This window comes from Rana temporaria, chromosome 3 (genome assembly GCF_905171775.1).
Source record: "Rana temporaria chromosome 3, aRanTem1.1, whole genome shotgun sequence".
Taxonomy (NCBI): Eukaryota; Metazoa; Chordata; class Amphibia; order Anura; family Ranidae; genus Rana; species Rana temporaria.
Genome location: NC_053491.1, coordinates 159,983,916 through 160,005,256, shown reverse-complemented (window position 1 = coordinate 160,005,256; position 21,341 = coordinate 159,983,916). Strand labels below are relative to the sequence as shown.

The window sequence follows — 21,341 nt, the reverse complement described above, 5'->3', positions numbered from 1 at the left end:
GGTGTTCCCTCCGACCAAAAAATATGTTAACAGGTGCAAAATTATCTGTATTGGAGTGAAGACATAAATCAGGAAAAACTGATCTCAAGGTGCCATCAGGGCATCCACTGCAAATGCCTGGGAATCCCTGGTCCTGAACCTCTCCAGCTTTGCATTGAATCTGGAAGCCAAGAGATCCACGTCTAGTGTGCCCCACCATTGAGAGGGCAATCTGATCACTTCCAGGTGGAGAGACCACTTGTGACCCTGGCGAAAACTGCCTGACAATTTTCCTCTCCCAAAATGTGGGCTGCAGAGAGGGCAGGAACATGGAGTTCTACCCAGCCCAGGATGAGATTCCCCTTTTCCTCCTAGGCTACTTGACTCCTGATGCCCCCCATTGGTTGATATATGCCACAGCTGTGGCATTTTCCAACTAAACCCTTAACAGGAGTCCCTGCAACTGCTTTGACCAATGCAGAACTGCTAGACGAATCACTTGCAGTTCCAGAATATTGAGAACAGCCTTTCTTGTGAAGACCAAATTCCTTGAACCTGCAGATGATCCAGAGATCCTCCCCAACCCAATCAAGCCAACCTGAGGAACTGGCAAAATCTCACCCTGTGAAAGCAGATGATTGAGAGCTTGACAAAGCAACAATTTTCTTTGCAAATTCATAAAAACATTTAAAACCATAAAATTCTCAGAATTTTAACCTGTAACCGTGAGTAGTTGTACAATGAACCTATTTGCCCCCTACAACACTTCCGCAAATGCCTGCAAATGTCCCCCCCACCCGAAAGTCTGGGTTCCCCTTGATTACAAAGATGACTTGGCATCCAACATAGTTGGCTTAGAGGACCAGAACTTCATATGAAACTGACCTAGTTTCTTTGGCCTAGAAGACTAAGCCAGCGGGAGACAAAAGGACTGTTTTCTGGACACTGGAGTACAAATAGAAGGCACGTGTGCCCTCCGATATACCTTTCTTACACAAAAACAAAAGAGACCACATTCCTTCTGAAATCTTATGGATATACTTATCCAAATTTGTCTCAAACAGGCATTCCCCATGAAAGGGAAAACCCACCATCAACTTCTTATGCCGCGCACACACGATCGGTTCAATCGATGAAAACAGTCTGTTGGATTTTTCCATCAGTTAACCGATGAAGCTGACTGATGGTGCCTAGAACGTGGTGACGTAAAACAGAACGATGTGCTGAAAAAAGGGAAGTTCTATGCTTCCAAGCATGCGTCGACTTCATTCTGAGCATACGTGGATTTTTAACCGATGGGCGTGCCTATAAACTATCGTTTTTTTTTCTATCGGTTAGGTATCCATCGGTTAAATTTAAAACAAGCTTGGATTTTTTTAACCGATGGATAAATAACCGATGGGGCCTACACACGATCGGTTTGGTCTGATGAAAACGGTCCATCAGATCGTTCTCATCGATTTGACCGATCGTGTGTACGCGGCATTAGACGATAAATCTGCAGACTAGAATGTTAGCCCAAAAAAAAAAACTGTATGGAAAAGTCAAGTTAGACTTACGGTAACTTGTTTTCCATGAGTCTTTTAGGACAGCAGCTTGAGAGCGTGGCACCACCCACTTGCCAGGAAACACACCTTCACCAAACTTCTTAAAAGGGAGGCTCCTTCCACTTATCAGTAGTAGTAGAGAAACCTCCGGCCCGAGCTGGAACACATAATCAGAGTATGGTTAGTCACAGCATAATCAAAAACAATAAGGGCGGGTTGCTGCTGTCCTAAAAGACTCATGGAAAACAAGTTACCGGTAAGTCTAACTTGACTTTTCCCTTATTGTCTTTCAAGACAGCACCTTGAGAGGATAAAAGAGACTTACCCACTTAGGGAGGGACCACAGCCTGCAAGACCTTTCTGCCAAAAGCCTGATCGTTTGCTGACAGAAGCTACAGTCTGTAATGACGGACAAACGCAAGGTAACTTGACCACGTAGCCGCCTTACAGATTTGATCTGGGGTGGCACCCGCTATTTCTGCCACTGGAGTGGCCTGAGCCCTAGTAGAGTGTGCTTTAATTCCCAGTGGGGGAGATAGCCCTGCTTGGGAGTAGGCTTCCAGAATAGTGGTTTTAAGTCATCTAGCTATTGATCCCTTTGATGCTTGGTGGCCCTTCTTTTTGTCCCGAAAAAAATATGAATAAGGAGTCCGAAGACCGAAAGTCCTTAGTCACTTCAAGGTAATGTAGCAAAGTTTTTCTCACATCCAAATTGTGGTAATTACTTTCCTTTTCCCCTGACGGGTTAGAGCAGAAGGTCGGTAGAACGATTTCCTGCGACCGGTTGAGGGCTGATGCCACTTTTGGTAAAAAAGCTGGATCAGTCTTTAGAACATCCCTATCCGTGTAGACGAATAGGAAGGGTATTTTTACTGACAGGGCGTGGAGCTCACCAATTCTCCTGGCTGACATTATTGCCACTAGGAACAGTTTTGAGAGTAAGGTACTTTAGAGAAATGCCTTGTAGCGGTTCAAAGGGTTCCTTAGAGAGTGCCTGAAGAACCACTGACAAATCCCAACTGGGAAAGTGTTTAGCAGGAGCCGGTCTGGATCTAGAAAGTGCATTGAAAAATCTTGAAACTAGAGGCTCTGCAGATATAGGCCTTTCCATAAAAAAGTCCCAATGCGGCTGTCTGCACTTTAAGTGTACTAACCGACAAGCCTTTTTCTGCTCCATTTTGAAGAGATTCCCAAATTTACACTAGATTTTTCACCACTCTATTTGACAAGTGACACCGGGAGTTATAAACTTTCCAGTTTTTAGCATAGATCTTTCTGGTAACCAACTTTCTACTGGAAAGCAAGGTAGTCACCAGGGGTCGAGACAGACCTTTTCGTCTCAACAACTGCCTCTCAGATACCACGCCGTGAGGCTTAGACTGACCACCTCCGGATGGTGTATCGGACCCTGCAGAAGTAAGTCCTACCGGAGAGGCAGCTGCCAAGACGGTCTGACTGCCAATCGAAGAAGGGGGGAAACTATGCCCTTTTTGGCCAAAATTAGAATTACTCCCACCTTCTCCTTCTAAATTTTCCTCAATACCAACGGAATTAGTTGAAACGGAGGAAAGGCGTAACCCAGCTGGAAGTTCCAAGGCTGTATTAACGCATCTGTTCCCTGGGAACTGTATTTTCTGTGAATGGAGAAAAAAACCTGGAAGTTGCGTATTTTCTTCTGACGCAAATAGGTCTATTTGTGGTTGACCCCAGGCCCCGATGATCATTGTGAAGACTTCTGGATTTAGGCTCCATTCTGCTTCCTGAATCCATCTTCTGCTTAGAAAATCTGCCACTATATTTAAAGTGCCTTTGAGGTGGACTGCCAATAAGGACTGCAAAGGTCTGCGGAGAAGGCTTTCAAAGCTAAGGCTACTGCCCTTAGTTATCTCCAATTGGAGGACTTTTTTGCCTCTGACCGGGACCAAACACCCTGAGCGTAGTTTTGATCCAGGTGCGTCCCCCATCCCCATAGGCTGGCATCCGTCGTTCTATCACCTTTTCTACTGGAAATGACCACAACAGGCCTGCTGACAGGTTTCTGACTTCACCACCAAAGCGATCGTTTGACTTTGGTGGGGATTTTTACCTTTGCCTCCAGAGATTCTGTCCTGTGATGCCATGCTTTCAGGAGGAAATTCTGAAGAGGTCTGAAGTGAAGTCTTGCCTATTGCACTGCTGGCATGGATAAGGTTAGGGTTCCTAGAACGGACATTACTTGTCTGACTGACAGCTCTTGATTTGTCTGTAAGGAGGCTACAACCTTTTGTATTTTTAGCATTTTGTCTTTAGGGAGAAAAAATCTCTGCTCCACTGAGCTGATCTTATACCCCAGAAATTGTGCTTCTTGGGTTGGGTTGAAATTTGATTTTTCCATATTTATGATCCAGCCCAAGGCCTCTAGATGACTGCGGGCTCTACCAAGATCCTCCAACAATTTCTCCCTGGAGGGGGCAAATAAGAGCAGATCATCTAGGTATGGAATTACCGCTACCCCCTGCAAGCAAAGAGGAGCGAGAGCCTCTTCCATGACCTTTGTAAATATTCTCAGAGCCGAGGAAAGGCCGAAGGGAAGGGCTTTGAATTGGAGGTGCATAACCTCTTTTCCCATGTTTACTGCCAATCTTAGAAACTTCTGAGATTGAGGGGCTATGGGTATATGCAGATAGGCATCTCGAAGGTCGATTGATGCTATAAAGCACTATTTTGTCAAAAGATTTGTGACTGTGAAGATTGAGTCCATACAGAATTTTTTGTATAGGACTGATCTGTTCAGCGGCTTCAGGTTGAGAATTAATCTGAAACTGCCAGATGGCTTTTTTATTATGAATATATGAAAATAAAATCCCTGATAAAGCTCCCCCTGTGGTACTCGGGTCACAGCCCACCTATTCTGAATGCAAAGAAAAATAGTAGGAAATGGATACCAAGCGCCTTGAGGCGATTCAGTTCGCATGTGTAGCGCTATACAAGTTTTTCACTCACTCTCTGTAGATTTGTCAAAAGGTACCTCTCCGGGGGGTGTCCAAAATTTCTATTCTGTAACCGTGGGTCAGCATAGAGAGAATATACTGATTTTCTGTGATGCTTGCCCAATAAGGGAGAAAACTTTGAAGTCTTCCCCCTACCCGCAACCGGCTGTCATTGTGCTTTGCTGGTTGACGCAGGAGGATGGAACAAGACATTCCCCTTGCCTGTTCCCTTCTGCCCTGACCAACTTTTCTTCCTCTCTTGAGGCTTGATATGTTCTTGAGCCCTTTGATGAAAAAAATCTTTTGCCCTTCTGCTGTTTTTTTTTTGACAGGAAAGGATTTTATTGTCTGCAGTTCTGTCGAGAACTGCATCTAAATCAGGGCCAAACAATAAATCCCCGTGGAAGGGTACTCTGCACAGCTTGTTTTTAGACGCCGTTTCCCCTGGCCAGGTTTTCAACCACAGCGCCCTCCTAACCAAGTTAGTAAGGACTTTGCCATCATCCTGATAGGCTACAGCTGCTGACAGGGTTGAAAAGGAGTCTAGGATTTCTTGCTTTGGAGAATTAGCTATTATATGAGCTTAAGCTGGTTCATCCAATACTCCATATTTCTGGAGACGCAAGTAGTCGCCATTGCAGGCTTAAGATTGCCTATGATGGATCGCCAATCCCTCTTTAATTGCCGATCCATCCTCTTATCCATGGGGGTCTTTCAGAATCCCCATTTCCTCAAATGCTAGATCTGTAGATCTTGAGACTTGAGAAAAGGCTGCATCGAGTTTTGGAACCTTATTCCAGGGAGCTGCTGGGTCTTTATCAAAAGGAAACATTCTCTTGTGTGCACTAGCAAAGAAAGGTTTCCTTTCTGGATCAGTCCATTCTTTGATTGCCTCAGAAATTACTGAATGGACTGGAAAGGTGCGTATCTTGGGCTCACCGAGTCCTGCATACATCCTGTCATGTAAAGACAATTCTGTACGCTCTTCCACTAAGCATAAAGTCGCATGAACAGCTTTTAGGAGGCCATCAACTTGTTCCAAAGACGATTTATATTTTGAAGACATATTCTCTAGCTCATCCTCCTCCTCATCCGATTCTTGAGAATGTGAGGGGGAAGTTTAGAGTACTCTCTTCTGCCTCCACTACCGGGACTAACAGTGAGTCTTGTGAGGTAGAGGTCTGTCTCACGGATGGTTTCGTGAGTGAGGACTTAAAAGATTGAATAGTAGTATCAATTTATTTTATAACAGATGTGATTATGTCGCTGCAAGCGGCAGACGCTTCCTCCTTCACCAGTGCATCAATACATGTTTGACAAAGTCTTTTTCCAGCCTTAAGGGAGCTTAGACTTGCATGAAGGACATTCATTTTTATTCCCTTGGTCAGTGCTCTTGGCCTGCCATAAGGGAAAAAAAAAAAAGACAAACCATCCATCTGAGTCAGCCTGAAAACCAATCAAGATGCTCACCACAGGTGCACAGTGGGAGATCCACTACACTCATGTGCCCAACAGGCCCCCGCCACCAGGGGGGAAAACACTCCAACCCCACTAAGGGAGAAGAGCGCTAGTGAGAGACCCCATAGTAAATGAGTAGAACCTCAGTCTGCTCCTTACCTGGGACTTGCTGGTGACAGTGCCTGTTCCACTCGCTGCGGATCCTCCATCCATGTTTGAGGCAGCAGCGCGATGTTGGTGGCAAAACCGCCATTCCCGGACTTCGGCTAAAAGGCACCAGACCTGTTCCTCCCTCCTCCCTCAGCGCGTTCCGGTGGAAATTACATAATCTCCATGCCTCGCGCCCCCTTGTGGGATGCCGCCCCCTTCCAGTTACCTCACTTCCGGGGGAAGCAGCCTGAATGACCTTCCCAAGATGGCGGTGGCGTTCGGCTGCCCGGACCAGAGAAAATGTGTCCACACCGTCTAGCTTGCCAAAGGGCAGCATCCCGGAGCGGTCCCGGCACCTCTGAGCACCAATGAGGGAGAAGGGGCCCATTCACCAGGCACTCTCTAGCCCGTGGATGGGAGGGAATCAGACTCACTGAGGTAAGAAAAAAACAGGTGGAGTAAGGAGATCTGGCCTCTTAGGACAGCACCTAGAGAGCTCCTAACCCCCACATATGTTCCTGCTGGAGGAAACACAAATTATGTTGATAAGTGGAAGGAGCCTCCCTTTTAAGAAGTTTGGTGTGTTTCCTGTCAAGTGGGTGGAGCCATGCTCTCTAGAGGTGCTGTCCTGAAAGATAAGAGAAAAAAATTCCCAGCATGACATTTTCTGAATGGAATCCTTAAAAGTATGCACAGCAAAACAAAGAACCCAAGACAAATCTGCCAAACCCTGTCCCAGCTCCGACTCGCTGCCTGTGGAATCCAGGCTCCTAGATAGCCACTTCACTCCCACTTTTGAGGTTTAGGCAGATAACAGTAGCTGCTACTGCTGGCTCTATCCAGGCAAAGGATGCCTTGAACAAGGTTTCCAAGTGTTTACTGACAGGATCCTTAAATATTGGAACATTATTTCCCTTCTAACCATGGGGAAGAGACAGATGAAGGGGGCCATCCTTGTTTTTTACCTTCTCGCTCCAAATTTGCAAGCATATTGCTCATGCTCTAAAACCGCTTGGGCAAAGAAAAAGTCTACCATTGTCACATAAACCTGTGTTCCAGGAACAGCCACAGTACCAGAAGGGAATGGATTCAGACAATTCTAAAACCCTTGGACCCTTATTGGAAAAATCTAGAGTTTTCAGGATCTGACGCCACCACTTGAATGCCCTTTTCCTCCTGTGCTTCCAGCTCCCTGTCCTTTGGAAGACATATGGCCTGACAAATGGGACTTGTGCCAGAATAAGCAATGTCCGATCAGGTGAGAGGATACCTGTGATATAAGCACAGTGAACTAGTTATCACCAAACTTTCCCAAAAGGATGCAGAGCCTGCCCTATGTCCTTGTGATACAAGAAAAATCATCCTCCCACTCGCCTGCTGTTGCTCTGAAAGTATCCCCCTCACGGCTTCACTTCTGGCCAGTTACCAACTTGTGCATGCTTTGAGCCCCATGTGTGCCATAGTTATGACAGAAAAAGACTGTTCTATTAGCAGAAAATTTAAGTTTTCAGCATAGCCCATAGAGCATACCACCATTGAGCAGGGTACTGTAACGCAATTCCATTGTGGGCCACATCAGCAGTATCTCTTCCCTCAAAGGGCCAGTTGTATTTGGAGTGCACTACGTACAGCATTCAGGCTTATGCTACATACAGAGTGCAGAGTTCAGGCATGCATTATGTTCAAAGTGCAGGGTTCAGGGGTGCACCATGTACAGTGTGCACGGTTTAGGGGTGCGCAATGCAGAGTGTGCAACCCCAACTCCCCTCTCCACAAAGCTTCCTCACAGCTCTACTCTTTCCTACCTGCACTGTGTTGTCAGCTCTAGTACCTCCCAGTGTAGTCAACTCTACTACCCATATATTGGGCTCTAGTACCTCCCCGTGTAAGCAGCTCTGCCATACTTTGCAGAAAGATCGCTCTCTCAGATTCTGGGGATCGATCCCTTCTGTACCCTGCTGTGAGAGCGTGCAGGGATCTGTTACTGAGAGCAAAGCTGTCCCTTGTAAACACAAAAGGCTTCTGTGTTTACAAGTGACAGCGGGGAGTGAAGCGGAGGGTGAGAGCCAGAGGTGATGGAATGGAGTTCCACCGTATTCCAGCTGCAAAACTGGATGCAAGGGCCACATAACAAGGTTTGGCTGGCCAGATTCAGCCTGCAGGCCTTGTGTTTGACATATGTGCCATAAGGGAATATAAAGGCAGGCCCTAGCCCTGGACCAACACTGCCCCCTTGTGGGGATTTAACAAAGGGACACAGGCAGCAACTAGCAATAGGTGGCAGGCTATAAGAACACTCACCAATCTTGCTGCAGGATCCTTCCATAACAGGAAAAAAAAGAGCCAAAATTCACCCATCACAACAGATTCAGTCTTCCAAGACCCTCAGGGACTCAATCCCCTCATTTTCCAGGGGTCCATTGCCCTGGACCTGTATAGCACCCTTCTGGATCTTTCTTGTCAGGTTATCACATGGCATGGTTCTGCACATGCAAGGTCCTGTGCCGAAAGGCTGCAATACAGACAAACCCCACACCCTGTGCTCTTTTATCCTTGTGGGGCTTGGTTAAAAATCATCTGAGCAATATAGATACAGGAATTGATCCAGATAAAACCAATCTCTTGATCATTGCTGGAACCATTGAGAATCTGGTAGAAATTGTGCAGATACCTGCACTTCACTGACCATTATCGTCAGACACTGACAAAAAACTATAGTACTTCCTTTTTAGTAAGGGTTATATAGGAGATGACTGTCTGTTTTGCTAGTGTCCAATCATCTGTAGGTGCTGCATAATCCTATGTGTAGCGCTACCCCCGAAGGAGCCGCTGATTTGTTGTTGGGATTGGCATATTAAGTTACCTTAATGTGGTCTAGGGGTGCAGTTGGAGAACAAAGTAGTGAGCGAAGGTCCAGACAGTGAATACAGATTTTCCAATGCTTTATTTCCAGGCCAACACGGCCAACATCAACATCAAATAGGAAGACTGGGTTGATGAAGAGAAAGGGAGAACTTTGCGGTATCAGGCCTGGATATGAACTGAGCAGTCTTGCTCTCAGTAATGTCAATTTGTGATTCGTCGCCTCTCTAGCCAGAGTGGGTGAAGTGCCCCCGGACAGACCCCTCTCACCAGTCTGGCAGCCGAAGTGTCACTTTGTTTTTGCTGGGAGGAACAGGCCTCTCTCACAGACCTGGCTCTAGGGCCTTTGCCACAGGCCTATTACTTTAGGCGAGCTAAATAGATGAATGGAGCGAATCCTCCCAGTAGGTTTTAGAATAGGTCACCGGATGACAGCAAAGCATACCTGTCAGCATTCTAGTCACCAGATCCCCGAATGGTTCGTTCAAGCCCTGTTGGGCAACCTGTCTCCGGGTTCTCCTCAAGCCAACCCTCCAATCGAACGGCTCCCAGCCTGGGATCCTCTCAATAGAACTGGGGGCCCAGTAAGTCACTGGAGTCCCTTTTTACCTCCGGATGAGGCTCTGTGTAATCTGCAATTTTGGCCAGGCGGGTCACGCCGGCAGGGTCCATGGATGCGCGCACCCTGAAGGTGGATGCCGCACCTGGAAGCGGGACCCCGCAAAGATTTTTGAGCACATGACACCTGTCACAGATATACTCTCCCCCAGCATGCCCCGCGAGGGAAAACTCCTCTGATTAGCTGCTGGGGAAAACTTGCTCTGCCAGAACCCCTCTGGTGCCAACTGCTGGCCAGGGATGGTACCGCATCCCTGGAGCACAGACCGACCCAGTGGACATTTCTGGAGCGACAAAAGTCCAAATTTAGCAATCTGTGAATGGGAGCAAAATAACTCTCCCATTTCCCACTAAATTTAGCGTCGTGCCCATAATGAAAGTAAGGGGGTGCTACACATGAGTAAAGACTAGTTTGGTTGCTCTGTTTCCCATGATGTACGATAAAGAAATCCACAGAGTTTTTTCCTATACAAAACATACTATAGCAATTCAGTTAACAAAACATGTTACAGTGTTATTCAGCCATAGAAAATGTTTTACCTGAAGTGACTGATTTGGTTTTCTAATAGCAATCCAAGTTGTTCTTTAATATCTTCAAATTTCTCCTTCTCCTCAGCTGTAACTGTTCCAATTCCATCAGGCCTGCAAAAGCAGCAGAAATATTTAGTGTTATTTTATTTATATCTAGCACTGGAGGACTGGGCTGGGAGGCAGGTCAACAGGTCAAAAAGATATTCTGTATGGGACCAAACATTGGAAAGGTTTATATTTGCACACAAGATATAAAGAGTAATTAAAGTATTTTTTTTTCCTGTTTAGTTTTCAATAGAATGGAGAAAGATTAGAACACCAAGAAAGATTCACCCACTTTATTTGTCCAGTTTACTGTGATCATTGAAAAGTAAAAGAAAATCTCAAATTTTGAGTTGACATTAGAAATGTAATAAAGGGAAAAGCTTCCAATAGGGACATTAGTTCTGGAGACTCCCCGGAATTCCCTCATCATTGACTGTGGTTTCTCTTTGGAAGGTTCTATACTTATCAGACCGGACAACTATATGGTTCAAACATTGCTCTTAAGGACTGATTTTTTACTCATACCCAGGTTTCCATTGACATTCCTTATATACACTTTGGGATCTTGTATACTGAGGAAATACTGCGAGTCTGATGATTCTGGTGTTCAGCATCACAGAGGAAGTTCCATTATATAATATACAACACACTGACTGGAGACTGGAAAATTGAGATTAGATTGAAGGTCTTGGTTCACGATATATAATTTTTTGAAAAGCACAGTAAACTTCTTGATTTCTTTCCAACATAGAAACATTTTTTGTACATATTGATTTAAACTGATTGTTCAAGGTTTGGGTCACCTTTATCGAAACATGGCTTACATGGGTAAGGGGCACTTGTAGGTAAAAAAATAAAAATAAATACTGTACAGGTTTAACCAAAGTTGCACAGTACCCTTGCTATAGGCGTAGGGCGTTTATGCTGCTTTCGAACACTGACTGAAAAACTCCCGGTGACGGCAGGGCAGCAAAGTAGCTAAGTAGATCGCACTTATGCCTGGCAGTGCTAGGGTCATTGGTTCAAATCCCAACCATGGCACTACCTGCCTGGAGTTTGCATGTTTTCGCTGTGCAGGTTTCCTTTTTTCGCTTAATAAATTAAGCCATTTAAAAATTGCATTTTGTATTTACACAGATTATCTTTGTGTAATATTACAATTTGCTGATGATCTGAATCATGCTAAAAAATAATAAAAATCAGGAAGGGTGCAAATACCTCTTCACAGCACTGCATGTTAAAAGAAAATATTTGTGTCCATTCTTAAAATGCATGAAGAGCATGAGTTTTCCTGTTAACCTTATCTAGTATACAGATTTCAGAATTTTTCTACCTTCATACGGTACACAGCCAAATGCTGGCTCATTGAAACAATTTTTTTTTCTAGCAATTCATCTATTTACACAATACTTTAGTTACAGAAACATTCCAAATTGCCAGAGTATTTTGAGTATTCAGCAGTATTATAATTGTTTCTGCTAAAAAAAATATTACAATGATTACTGTAATCAGGACTAGTCTCATTTGTATGTGTTTGCAGAGACATGTAATGTACCCTTAATTTATTGACTTCAAATTGTAAAATAAATTTAGTCAGCCAATAGCTGAACATGCACACATGCATTATTACCTAAAACATATTTATTTAGATGAGGCAGTGTACTAATATTAGTACAAATGGTGTTAATTTATCATCTTGATAAAATATGCATCGAATGCCTTTCAATTGTTCCTCTTAAGTGAAATAGTTTATTTTTTCCCCTTTACTTTTAGCATGTCACGCTTAACAAGCATGTAGAAACTCTTCTATAATGATCTTGTGAGAGGCAGTAAGAGGATTACTTATTGCTTACTGCTGAGCTGCAGGATGGATTCCAGACTAACCACATTACCATTTTCTATGGAGATTCCTGTAGCAAATCCTACTTAATTCATTCTACAAGTGAAAAAAAGGCCATATCCTAGTCTAACCAATTTCACCTAGCACCCTGCTGTGAAACAAACTTTCATAAATCCATTACCAACATCACAAAAGGTTTTACATCCATTTACTTCAGCAGAAAACATTACCCTAAAACTGTGCTCTAGCTTTTTCATCAGTAAGATGGTAATTATTTACGTTAAACACATTACAGTTAACAAAATTCGGTGTGTGGATGATAGTAGATTGCACTGTATATACTGTATACAGTATATATAAAATATTAGTGTATGACAAGTTTATATATACTGTATACAGTACATATAAAATATTAGGGTATGACAAGTTTATATATTACAATATATATTTGCCCACTGTGCTAAGATACTGTCACTGAAAAAGTGTTTTAACAAATTTAGGACAGTCTGCAAAATCTGTTTTTTTTTTTTTAACTATAATTTTCTTAAAGTGGTTCTCAAGCCTTATGTCTAGCACACACTTTTTTATTTTTTCATTTAACACAGGAGGGATGAACAAAAAACTCAACTGCCTGTTGTTACCCTTAAGGCCCCGTACACACGACCAAACATGTATGCTGAAACTGGTCCGCGGGCCAGTTTCAGCATACATGTTCGGTCGTGTGTGGGCGCGAGCTGGCCGAATTCCAGCAAACATTTGCCCGCCGGGCCTTTTCCCAGCAGACAAATATTCCTGGACGTGTTTTAAAACCGTCCGCTGGAATCCTGCCCGCTCGGACATGTACGGTCGTCAGTACAGACCTACCGTACATGTCCAGGCGCCCGCCGTCCCTCGCATGCGTCAAATGACTTCGACGCATGCGTGGAAGCCTTTAAATGGCAGGCCCGCCCACGTCTCCGCGTCATCGCCGCGTCATCGTCGCGGCGACGACGCGGACACGCCCCGCGTATTGTTTACGTGCGGACTTCTGTACGATGGTGTGTACAACCATCGTACAGAAGCCCTCTGGCAGACATGTACGGTGAAAACGGTCCGACGGACCGCTTTCACCGTACATGTTTGTTCGTGTGTACCCGGCCTAAGAGTTTCAAATAACAAAATTGAAGGAAGGCAGAAATCAGACATGAGCACAGCAAAACTTTTGAACAAATACAAAAAAAACATTTAAACCATGTAACATTGCAGCATATTCTTTGAATTGAGGCATAGATCATTTGGAAATTAAACCATTGCTTTCAAATCTATATTGAGCCAAGTACCACACACAGTTTGTATGTAGGAAATAGGTGAGAAGAAATAAAAGACCGCAGTAGAAATTTATACAAAGAAATTAAAGGGATCTCCTTGAGGTAGTGTGGTATGAATGCAACAAACTGGAGCCAGAATAGGTCCACCAAGGGTGATTAAATGGAGGGTATATTATATATTTGAAAATAAGGAATTGCATTCTATAACATTATTGTATGGCCACTTAAGACCCGGACCTTTATGCAGGTAAAGGACCTGGCAAGTTTTTGCAATTCGGGAATGCGTCGATTTAACTGACAATTGCGCGGTCGTGCGACGTGGTTCCCAAACAAAATTGGCATCCTTTTTTTCCCACAAATAGAGCTTTCCTTTGGTGGTATTTGATCACCTCTGCGTTTTTTATTTTTTTGCGCTATAAACAAAAATAGAGCGACAATTTCGAAAAAAATTCAATATTTTTTACTTTTTTCTATAATAAATACCCCCCAAAATATATAAAACAAAGTTTTTCCCTCAGTTTAGGCCGATACGTATTCTTCTACATATTTTTGGTAAAAAAAAAAAACGCAATAAGCGTTTGATTGGTTTGCGCAAAAATTATAGCGTTTACAAAATAGGAGATAGTTTTATTGCATTTTTATTAATTCGTTTTTTTTGCTACTAATGGCGGCGATCTGCGATTTTTTTCATAACTGCAACATTATGGCGGACACATCGGACAATTTTGACACATTTTTGGGACCATTGTCATTTTCACAGCAAAAAATGCTATAAAAATGCATTGTTTACTGTGAAAATGACAATTGCAGTTTGGGAGTTAACCACTAGGGGCGCTGTAGGGGTTGTGTGTGACCTCATATGTTTTTCTAACTGTAGGGGGGCGGGGCTGGACGTGTGACATCATTGATCGTGTTTCCCTATGTCAGGGAACACATGATCAATGAAGCTGCCACTGTGAAGAACAGGGAAGCTGTGTTTACACACAGCTCTCCCCGTTCTTCAGCTCTAGGGACCGATTGTGGGCGCGCACGCGCCTGCGAACCACGGCTGGGCACTTAAAGAGGACGTACAGGTACGTGCTTGTGCCCAGCCATTCTGCCGACGTATATCTGCAGGAGGCGGTCCTTTAGGTGTAGGGTACCCCCATAACCAAGGTTTAACCCCTTGATTGCCCCCCATGCAACCCTTTCACCCCCTGTCGCCAGTGTCACTAAGCCATCTTTTTTCTGATTGCCGTATTAGTGTCGCGGGCGACGCTAGTTAGCCTGTTGGTTATTTAGGTTTTTATAGCGTCAGGTACCCCCATATATTACCTAATAAAGGTTTTAACCCCCTGATTGCCCCCTAGTTAACCATTTCACCAGTAATCACCGTATAAGTGTTGCGGGTGATGCTGGTTAGTTTGTTATTTATAGCGTTAGGGCACCTGCCGTTTATTACCCAATAAAGGTTTAACCGCCTGATCGCCTGGCAGGTGATATCAATTAGGTTTTAGGGTCAGTTAGGATCTGCGTCTCCCCAGGCAGCATCAGATTCGTGCCAGTAGCGCTAATACCCATGCCCGCAGCATACACCTCCCTTAGTGGTATAGTATCTTAATGGATCAATATCTGATCGAATCAGATCTATACTAGTGTCCCCAGCAGTTTAGGGTTCCCAGACCTGATCCCTGCGATCGCTAACAGTTTTTTTTGTAGCATTTGACACAGTTGCGGACAGTCGGGTGCTTTTTTCCAGTGAATCTTACTAGCGTACCAGTAAATTTAGAGCCCAAAATGGCAAATCGAAGGTACACTAGTGAAGAGGCCTGCACGTTTCTGAGCATAATAGATGGGCTTATCGGCTGACACTACACATATCTGATTTGGAGGAACTGGATCAGGTTTTTCATAGCCTCCTCCATCTCTTTCTCTGCTTTTCCAATGCATCTGTGCAAGTCTGCATGCCTGAAATAAGACCCCTCTTTAACGTGTGGATCTGACACTGCCTCATCCAGTATACCTAAGACACAGTGTTTGGGGTCAACAGCAATGTTGGTTTGGAATGCTTGGTTGATAGCAGCCACACTCTTTCCCAATATGGCAACTCCATAACATAACAAATACTGTGATCTCTGCTGCATTGATGACAAATCAGGTACTTTAATAGGCCCATACTATACAACTTGAGCGGGGTACAGTGAACCCTTAAGACAATATATAACCTATATGTGGGGTATGATTTATCGGTTTTAGAGTGTTGTGCCTCTAGTCCTGGAAAGACTGGGAAGCGGTGGAGTAAAGAATAATCAACAAGGTAGCGTCCTGGGGCAAGGCAGGCTTGGCCGATACCTGTGTTAGCCCCCCCCCCCCACCATGTTTTGGAGTTGCACTGCTAGATAGAAGAGCTAGGGGTTTGGGAAGGCAATACTTCCACTGTCCTTTGGGCACTGTAGCTGCACGAGCCTTAGGGCCCTTTCACACTGGTGCATTTTTGCTGCATTTTCGCGGTAAAAATAGCGCTATTAAAACGCTCCCCATGCCATGCCCCTCTCCATTGAAATGAATTAAAAACGCGGTAAAATCGCAGTGTTTTACCGCGATTTTAACGCTCCATTATTGCTGCGTTTTTACAGTGGTTTTTAATTCATTTCAATGGAGGGGGCATGGGGTGCGTTTTATGGGCGTTTTAATAGCGCTATTTTTACCGCGAAAACGCGGCAAAGCGCGGGAAAAACGCACTAGTGTGAAATGGCCCTTATACATATGATGGGCAGATACTATAAAAGAAGGTATTGTTCGAAGGCTTAATTGATCTTTTTAATGTATTAACTTGTGGCTGATTGGCAGAAAAAAATAACTGCGCAGACATCCAAAGACTTAGAGGCTTTCTTAAGGGGGGAGGGGAATCGGATCCTGTGGTTCAACACAATGTGAGTTGACATGACGTTGAAAAAAAGACCTTCACCTTTTTCAAATACACTGCGGCTGAAAAAGCAGAGACATGAACGTGTCCCATAGGAAACCATGTTGAATAAACTGTAGTGCCTTTTTAGCAAAAAGCACCGAAAACACATAGGTGTGAACCAGGCCTAAGAAGTTTAGTAGCAGCAGCATGTATCACCTGTCATAACAGGGTTAAAAAGCCTAAAAATGGCCATTTATAGTACAAAAAGAGCAGATAAAAGCAGTGAAAGTAATACTAAATATTATATATATATATATACACACATATACATACACACACACACGCTAGACTATGTCTGTAGAAAACCACATAAGAAATAATATAATGACATCACGTACTCAAATTAGTGCAACTCTGTGCTCAATTATAGTGCAGCGTGTGAACTATTTGTTTCTCTACCAATTCATATATCCACACTCTATTAATTCCTATAGAAGATCACATGCATAAAGTGCTAATTAGTGCCACAACTTAATGCTAATTAAAGTGATACTGTGAGACAAATATCTCCCCTGAGGAAGATACAAGTACCAGTATCGACATGCACAGGGCAGGGGACAGGGCGGTGCAGGAGGCAGTGGAGTGTTCTCAGTTAAAGGAAAGGACACATTACTTCAGCAGTATCCCTGAGCTTGTAAAGAGTGGTGCACTGTAGTACCCACGAAATGCGAGTACCCCACAGTAGGGGCTAAGTTTTATTTACACAATAAATTGTTTAACCCCTTCCCTACCTGCGCATTGTAAAATGACGCCGGCAGGAACCCTCCCTCGATCCGGGTGGATGTCATATGACGTCCTGCGTTCCCGGCGATCTAGGGCGCGCACAAATCGCCGCCAATACTAGTAAAAAAAATTATAAAATAAAAATGCCATAAATCTATCAGCTATTTTGGAGACACTATAAAATTTGCGCAAACCAATCACTATACGATTATTGCGATTTTTTTTTTTTACCAAAAATATGTAGAAGAATATGTATCGGCCTAAACTGAGGAAAAAAAAATGTTTTTAAAAAAAAATTGTGATATTTAAATAAAAAAGTAAAAAATTGTGTTTTTTTTTAAAAAAAAATCACTGTTCTTTTGTTTAAAGCGCAAAAAATAAAAACCGCAGAGATGATCAAATACCACCAAACGAAAGCTCTATTTATGGGGGGGGGGGGGAACAAAGCGTTAGTTTGGGTACAGTGTTGCATGACCAGGCAATTGTCATTCAAAATGCAACAGCGCTGAAAACTAAAAATTGGTCTGGGCAGGAAGGGGGTGAAAATGCCCTGTATGGAAGGGGTTAAACATCACACAATCAAGCTTTTTTCATCATACACATGTGGAACACGTTACCAGCAACCAGCCTAGGGTTCCAACATAATTATTGAACCCAGAGGTGGTTCATATGCATTTTCTGACTAGGCTTAATTGCAGGGTCACACGCTCTAAGATGAGCGCATATACAGAAGGGGAAAGCACCAGCGTGGACACAAGGAAACGTTTTTGCCATCACCAGTTGGATTTTTTTGAACTGTGAATGGACTGTATATATTATGCGTGTCAGTTTGTGAATCAAGCAAAAATAGCACTTTGCACATAGCACTTTTGTAGTGCATGGGAACACGTTTGTGAATATTTTAAAGCACAAATATATTGGATGTATTTTATGACAGATGTTATTTGAGCATTAATGCATATCATTTTTATTTTTCGCACAGAATCACTTTAATTAGCATTACGTTGTGGCATCAATTATGCATGTGATCTTATAGGCAATTAATAGAGTGTGGATATATGGATTAGTAGAGAAACAAATTAAAAGGTTCACATGCTGCACTATAAGTGAGCACAGAGTTAAACTAATTTGTGTTAGTGGTGTTGTCATTATTTCTTATGTGTTTTTTTACAGACATAGTCTAGTGCATGTATAAGTGTAAAAAACACAATGGAATATTTTTTTAGCGCATCACTTTTTTCTATAGGGGAATGTAAGGACCCCTGATATCTCACCAAAGCCCCCCAACAGGGCTGATATATTTTTTTTTTATATAAAGAATTGTAATAAATATTTAAAAGGTTAAATTGTAAAAATAATAAAAATGTTAAATTAAAAAAACAACACACTGACTTGGATTTGAAGTCCCCTCACTAAGACAGGAGACCACCTCATTCTGTAAAGCGGAGCTCAGCTATTCAAATGTATACCTTTTTCGCACATTTGTTGGCTACATCAGGTTTTGAGGGGGAAGAGAAGGTCTGAAGGTGAAGCAAGCCCTGGGGACAGAGGTTTGCCCTATATCCATTTTTATGTTAATACTGTTCATAGAACAAGTTAGGGAGCACACACACTGAGGTACTAGGCTCCTCAGCCTCCCTCTAGGTTTAAGGTTAGTTTAAGAAATTTACAGAATAGCAGGGTTAACTGAAACATGTTTTTTGTACTGTCCCCTGTAGTGCAGGCCCCTTAGCCACTTGCCCACAGGGCACTTTCACCCCCCTCCTGTCCAAGCCATTTTTCAGCGCTGTCGCACTTTGAATTACAACTGCACGGTCATGCTACACTGTAACCATGTGAAATTTGTATTATTTACTTAGAAACAAATAGAGCTTTCTTTTGGTGGTATTTAATCACTGCTGTGATTTTTATATTTTACAAAAAAAATAAAATGTTTCTCCTTCACTGATGGGCACTAATAGGCTGCACTGATGAGGTGGTTTACAGGTGACCGGCTGTGATTGGACACAATTAATCACATGGTTAAAGAACCAAGTCAGCGTCCACCCAGAACAAGAGCTGCACCATCCCTCCGTCATTTGACAGTGGGCGGCAGACAATGTCCCTTTCTCTGGGAATGCAAGGGGTTGTGGATGCCCAAGGTGGACTTATCGGCTTACACTACAAATATCTGATTTGGAGGAACTTGATTAGGTTTGTCATCGCCTCCGCTACCACAGTACCAACCAAGTCCTGTTCTAGCCTACTTGGACTTGGATGTCCTGACCTTTCACACACTCAACAAGGATTATTGTCATCCACTTGTTTTTTCCTGTTGGCTAAGGACCGCTGTTCTTGCATTGGCCCCTGTTGGGCTTAACTAGTGCTGCTTTTTCCTTATCTTGTTCCTGAGCTGTTTAAGTTCCATTCTTACATATTGTGTTGGATCTAATCCAGATGGAAGAGTTCCCAATGTATCCCCATGACCCCTGATTTCTCAGATACGATGGGCTATCCCATCCTTACGCTCCTTTACAGCATTACCATTTTGTCATCACCCTATACTCATAGGCTGACGCACGGGTAACACGGGTGTGCAGCAGAACTGTCTCCATATTTTTAAATTTAATTTTTTTATTGCCCCTAGTGGTCAGGGAAAGTTTTAGGCAAACTGGACCATGTGGGTTCTCATAGCATACTATACGATTTTCCTACCCTTCCCTTAAAGTGTTTGTTGGTCGTGACCCCCGTCTCATAAGCTATCTTCCATGCATCTTCTCCAGCAAAAGCAATGGAGTGCAATAGAAGAGTACCAAAGGAGTCATCTTGTCCAAGAGTACTCCATTGCTTTTGTCGGAGAAGGACAATATATACTTTTACATATGTTGTCTGTTTGATGGGTGCCTTGCACTGTTTGACAATTGTCTCAGAGTAAGCCCCTTTTTTTCTAGGGCAGATATTTTTCAAGAAAAAAGCAACTTGCAGCGCACTGGTATACAATTACTAAAAGTTTGTCAGTTATTAAGAAGGTAATAGTGACACAGTCCAGCAAAAGCACATAAGTAATAACAGTCTTTTAGTCTTTTAGACGTTGCCAATATCCAGAGAGAGAGAGAGAGAGAGAGAGAGAGAGAGAGAGAGAGAGAGAGAGAGAGAGAAGAAATTCAGATCACTTGTGCTTGAAGAATAACTGCACTCACTAGCTCACATAGCTGACAGAGCAGCTACAACAGAAGGCAGTGGAGAAGGTCCACCATGTACACAACCTGGCAGATGCCCTTCATTCGTCTACTACTCCCAACTCTACAATCTTGACTTCCATGCCGACTTCAGACCCGTCAACTCCTAGAAACTAAAACTCATCACCTGGAAGCCCCGTTCACCCCACAAGAATTTCGCACAACCTTAAAACAAATGAAAGCAAACAAGGGCCCGAGACCAGATGGATTTACGGACAAGTACTACAAGTTCTTTAATGAACTCTTGATCACAAGTTCCTTCAGGGCTTTTAAACTCTCTGGCCAAATCAAAACCATCCTCCATGAGCCTTCTGGAAGCATATATGCCAGTTATCCCTAAGGAAAGACTGTGCCCCGGTTTTTCTTTTACTGACCTTTCTTGCTACTAAATGTGGATGTAAAACTTTTTGCAAAAAACTTGGCCAACTGTCTGACACCATGCCTTCAGTCCTGAATTTCATTAGACCAGGTAGACTTTATCCCCAGGACTTCCCCTTTAATGCTAATAATCTATATAATTGGCTGACTTCTCACTAATGCAAAGGCTTTTCTATCTGTTGAGGCCAAAAAGGCATTCAACAGGGTAGCTTGGCATTAAATGTTTGCAGTAGCGCAAGCCTTGGGAACAAGAAACATATGCATAAATTCAGTACAGCATGTCATTTCTGCCCACAGGCAAGAGTTAAAGAGAATGGCTGCTTATCCAGTGAAACTGGACAGAACAAAGGTGTCTCTTATTATTTATGTGTTGACCCTGGAACCTCTACTCTGCTTATGGGCAAACTCAAATATCAAGTCATGGGCATACCAGGTGATGGAAAGGAGTTTACAATAGTAGCATTTGCTGATAATGTCTTTTCTTCCTAATGGAACACACCAAAAATTACCAAACTGTATTCAAGACCTGGAATTTTTAAACAACTTTCAAACCTTAAGATACATTACTCAAAATCTAGTGAACTGAATGTTTCCCTACATATGGAGGACATTTGTTACTGTCATGATCACTTTCAGTTACTTTGGAAGATGGACGCCATTACCAATCTGGGTATACAGATCTCATAAGACCGTTCCAACGTTTTCTCAAAAAATGTCCTTCCAGAACAAATCCAATTTCTCTTGGTTTGGCTGTTCCAATTTCCATACA

The 21,341-nt window shown here is 43.2% G+C and overlaps 1 protein-coding gene across 15 annotated transcripts in view; it reads right to left on the bottom strand.

Moving 5' to 3' along the window:
• The window catches only part of CADPS2 (calcium dependent secretion activator 2), a 777,539-nt gene that overhangs the window by 396,072 nt on the left and 360,126 nt on the right, over positions 1-21,341 (bottom strand). For all 15 annotated transcript variants that reach the window (XM_040343717.1, XM_040343721.1, XM_040343726.1 and 12 more), the window contains exon 14: positions 10,124-10,225. In XM_040343717.1, coding sequence (XP_040199651.1) covers positions 10,124-10,225 — 102 coding nt within the window. The remainder of the gene's footprint in view (positions 1-10,123; positions 10,226-21,341) is intronic.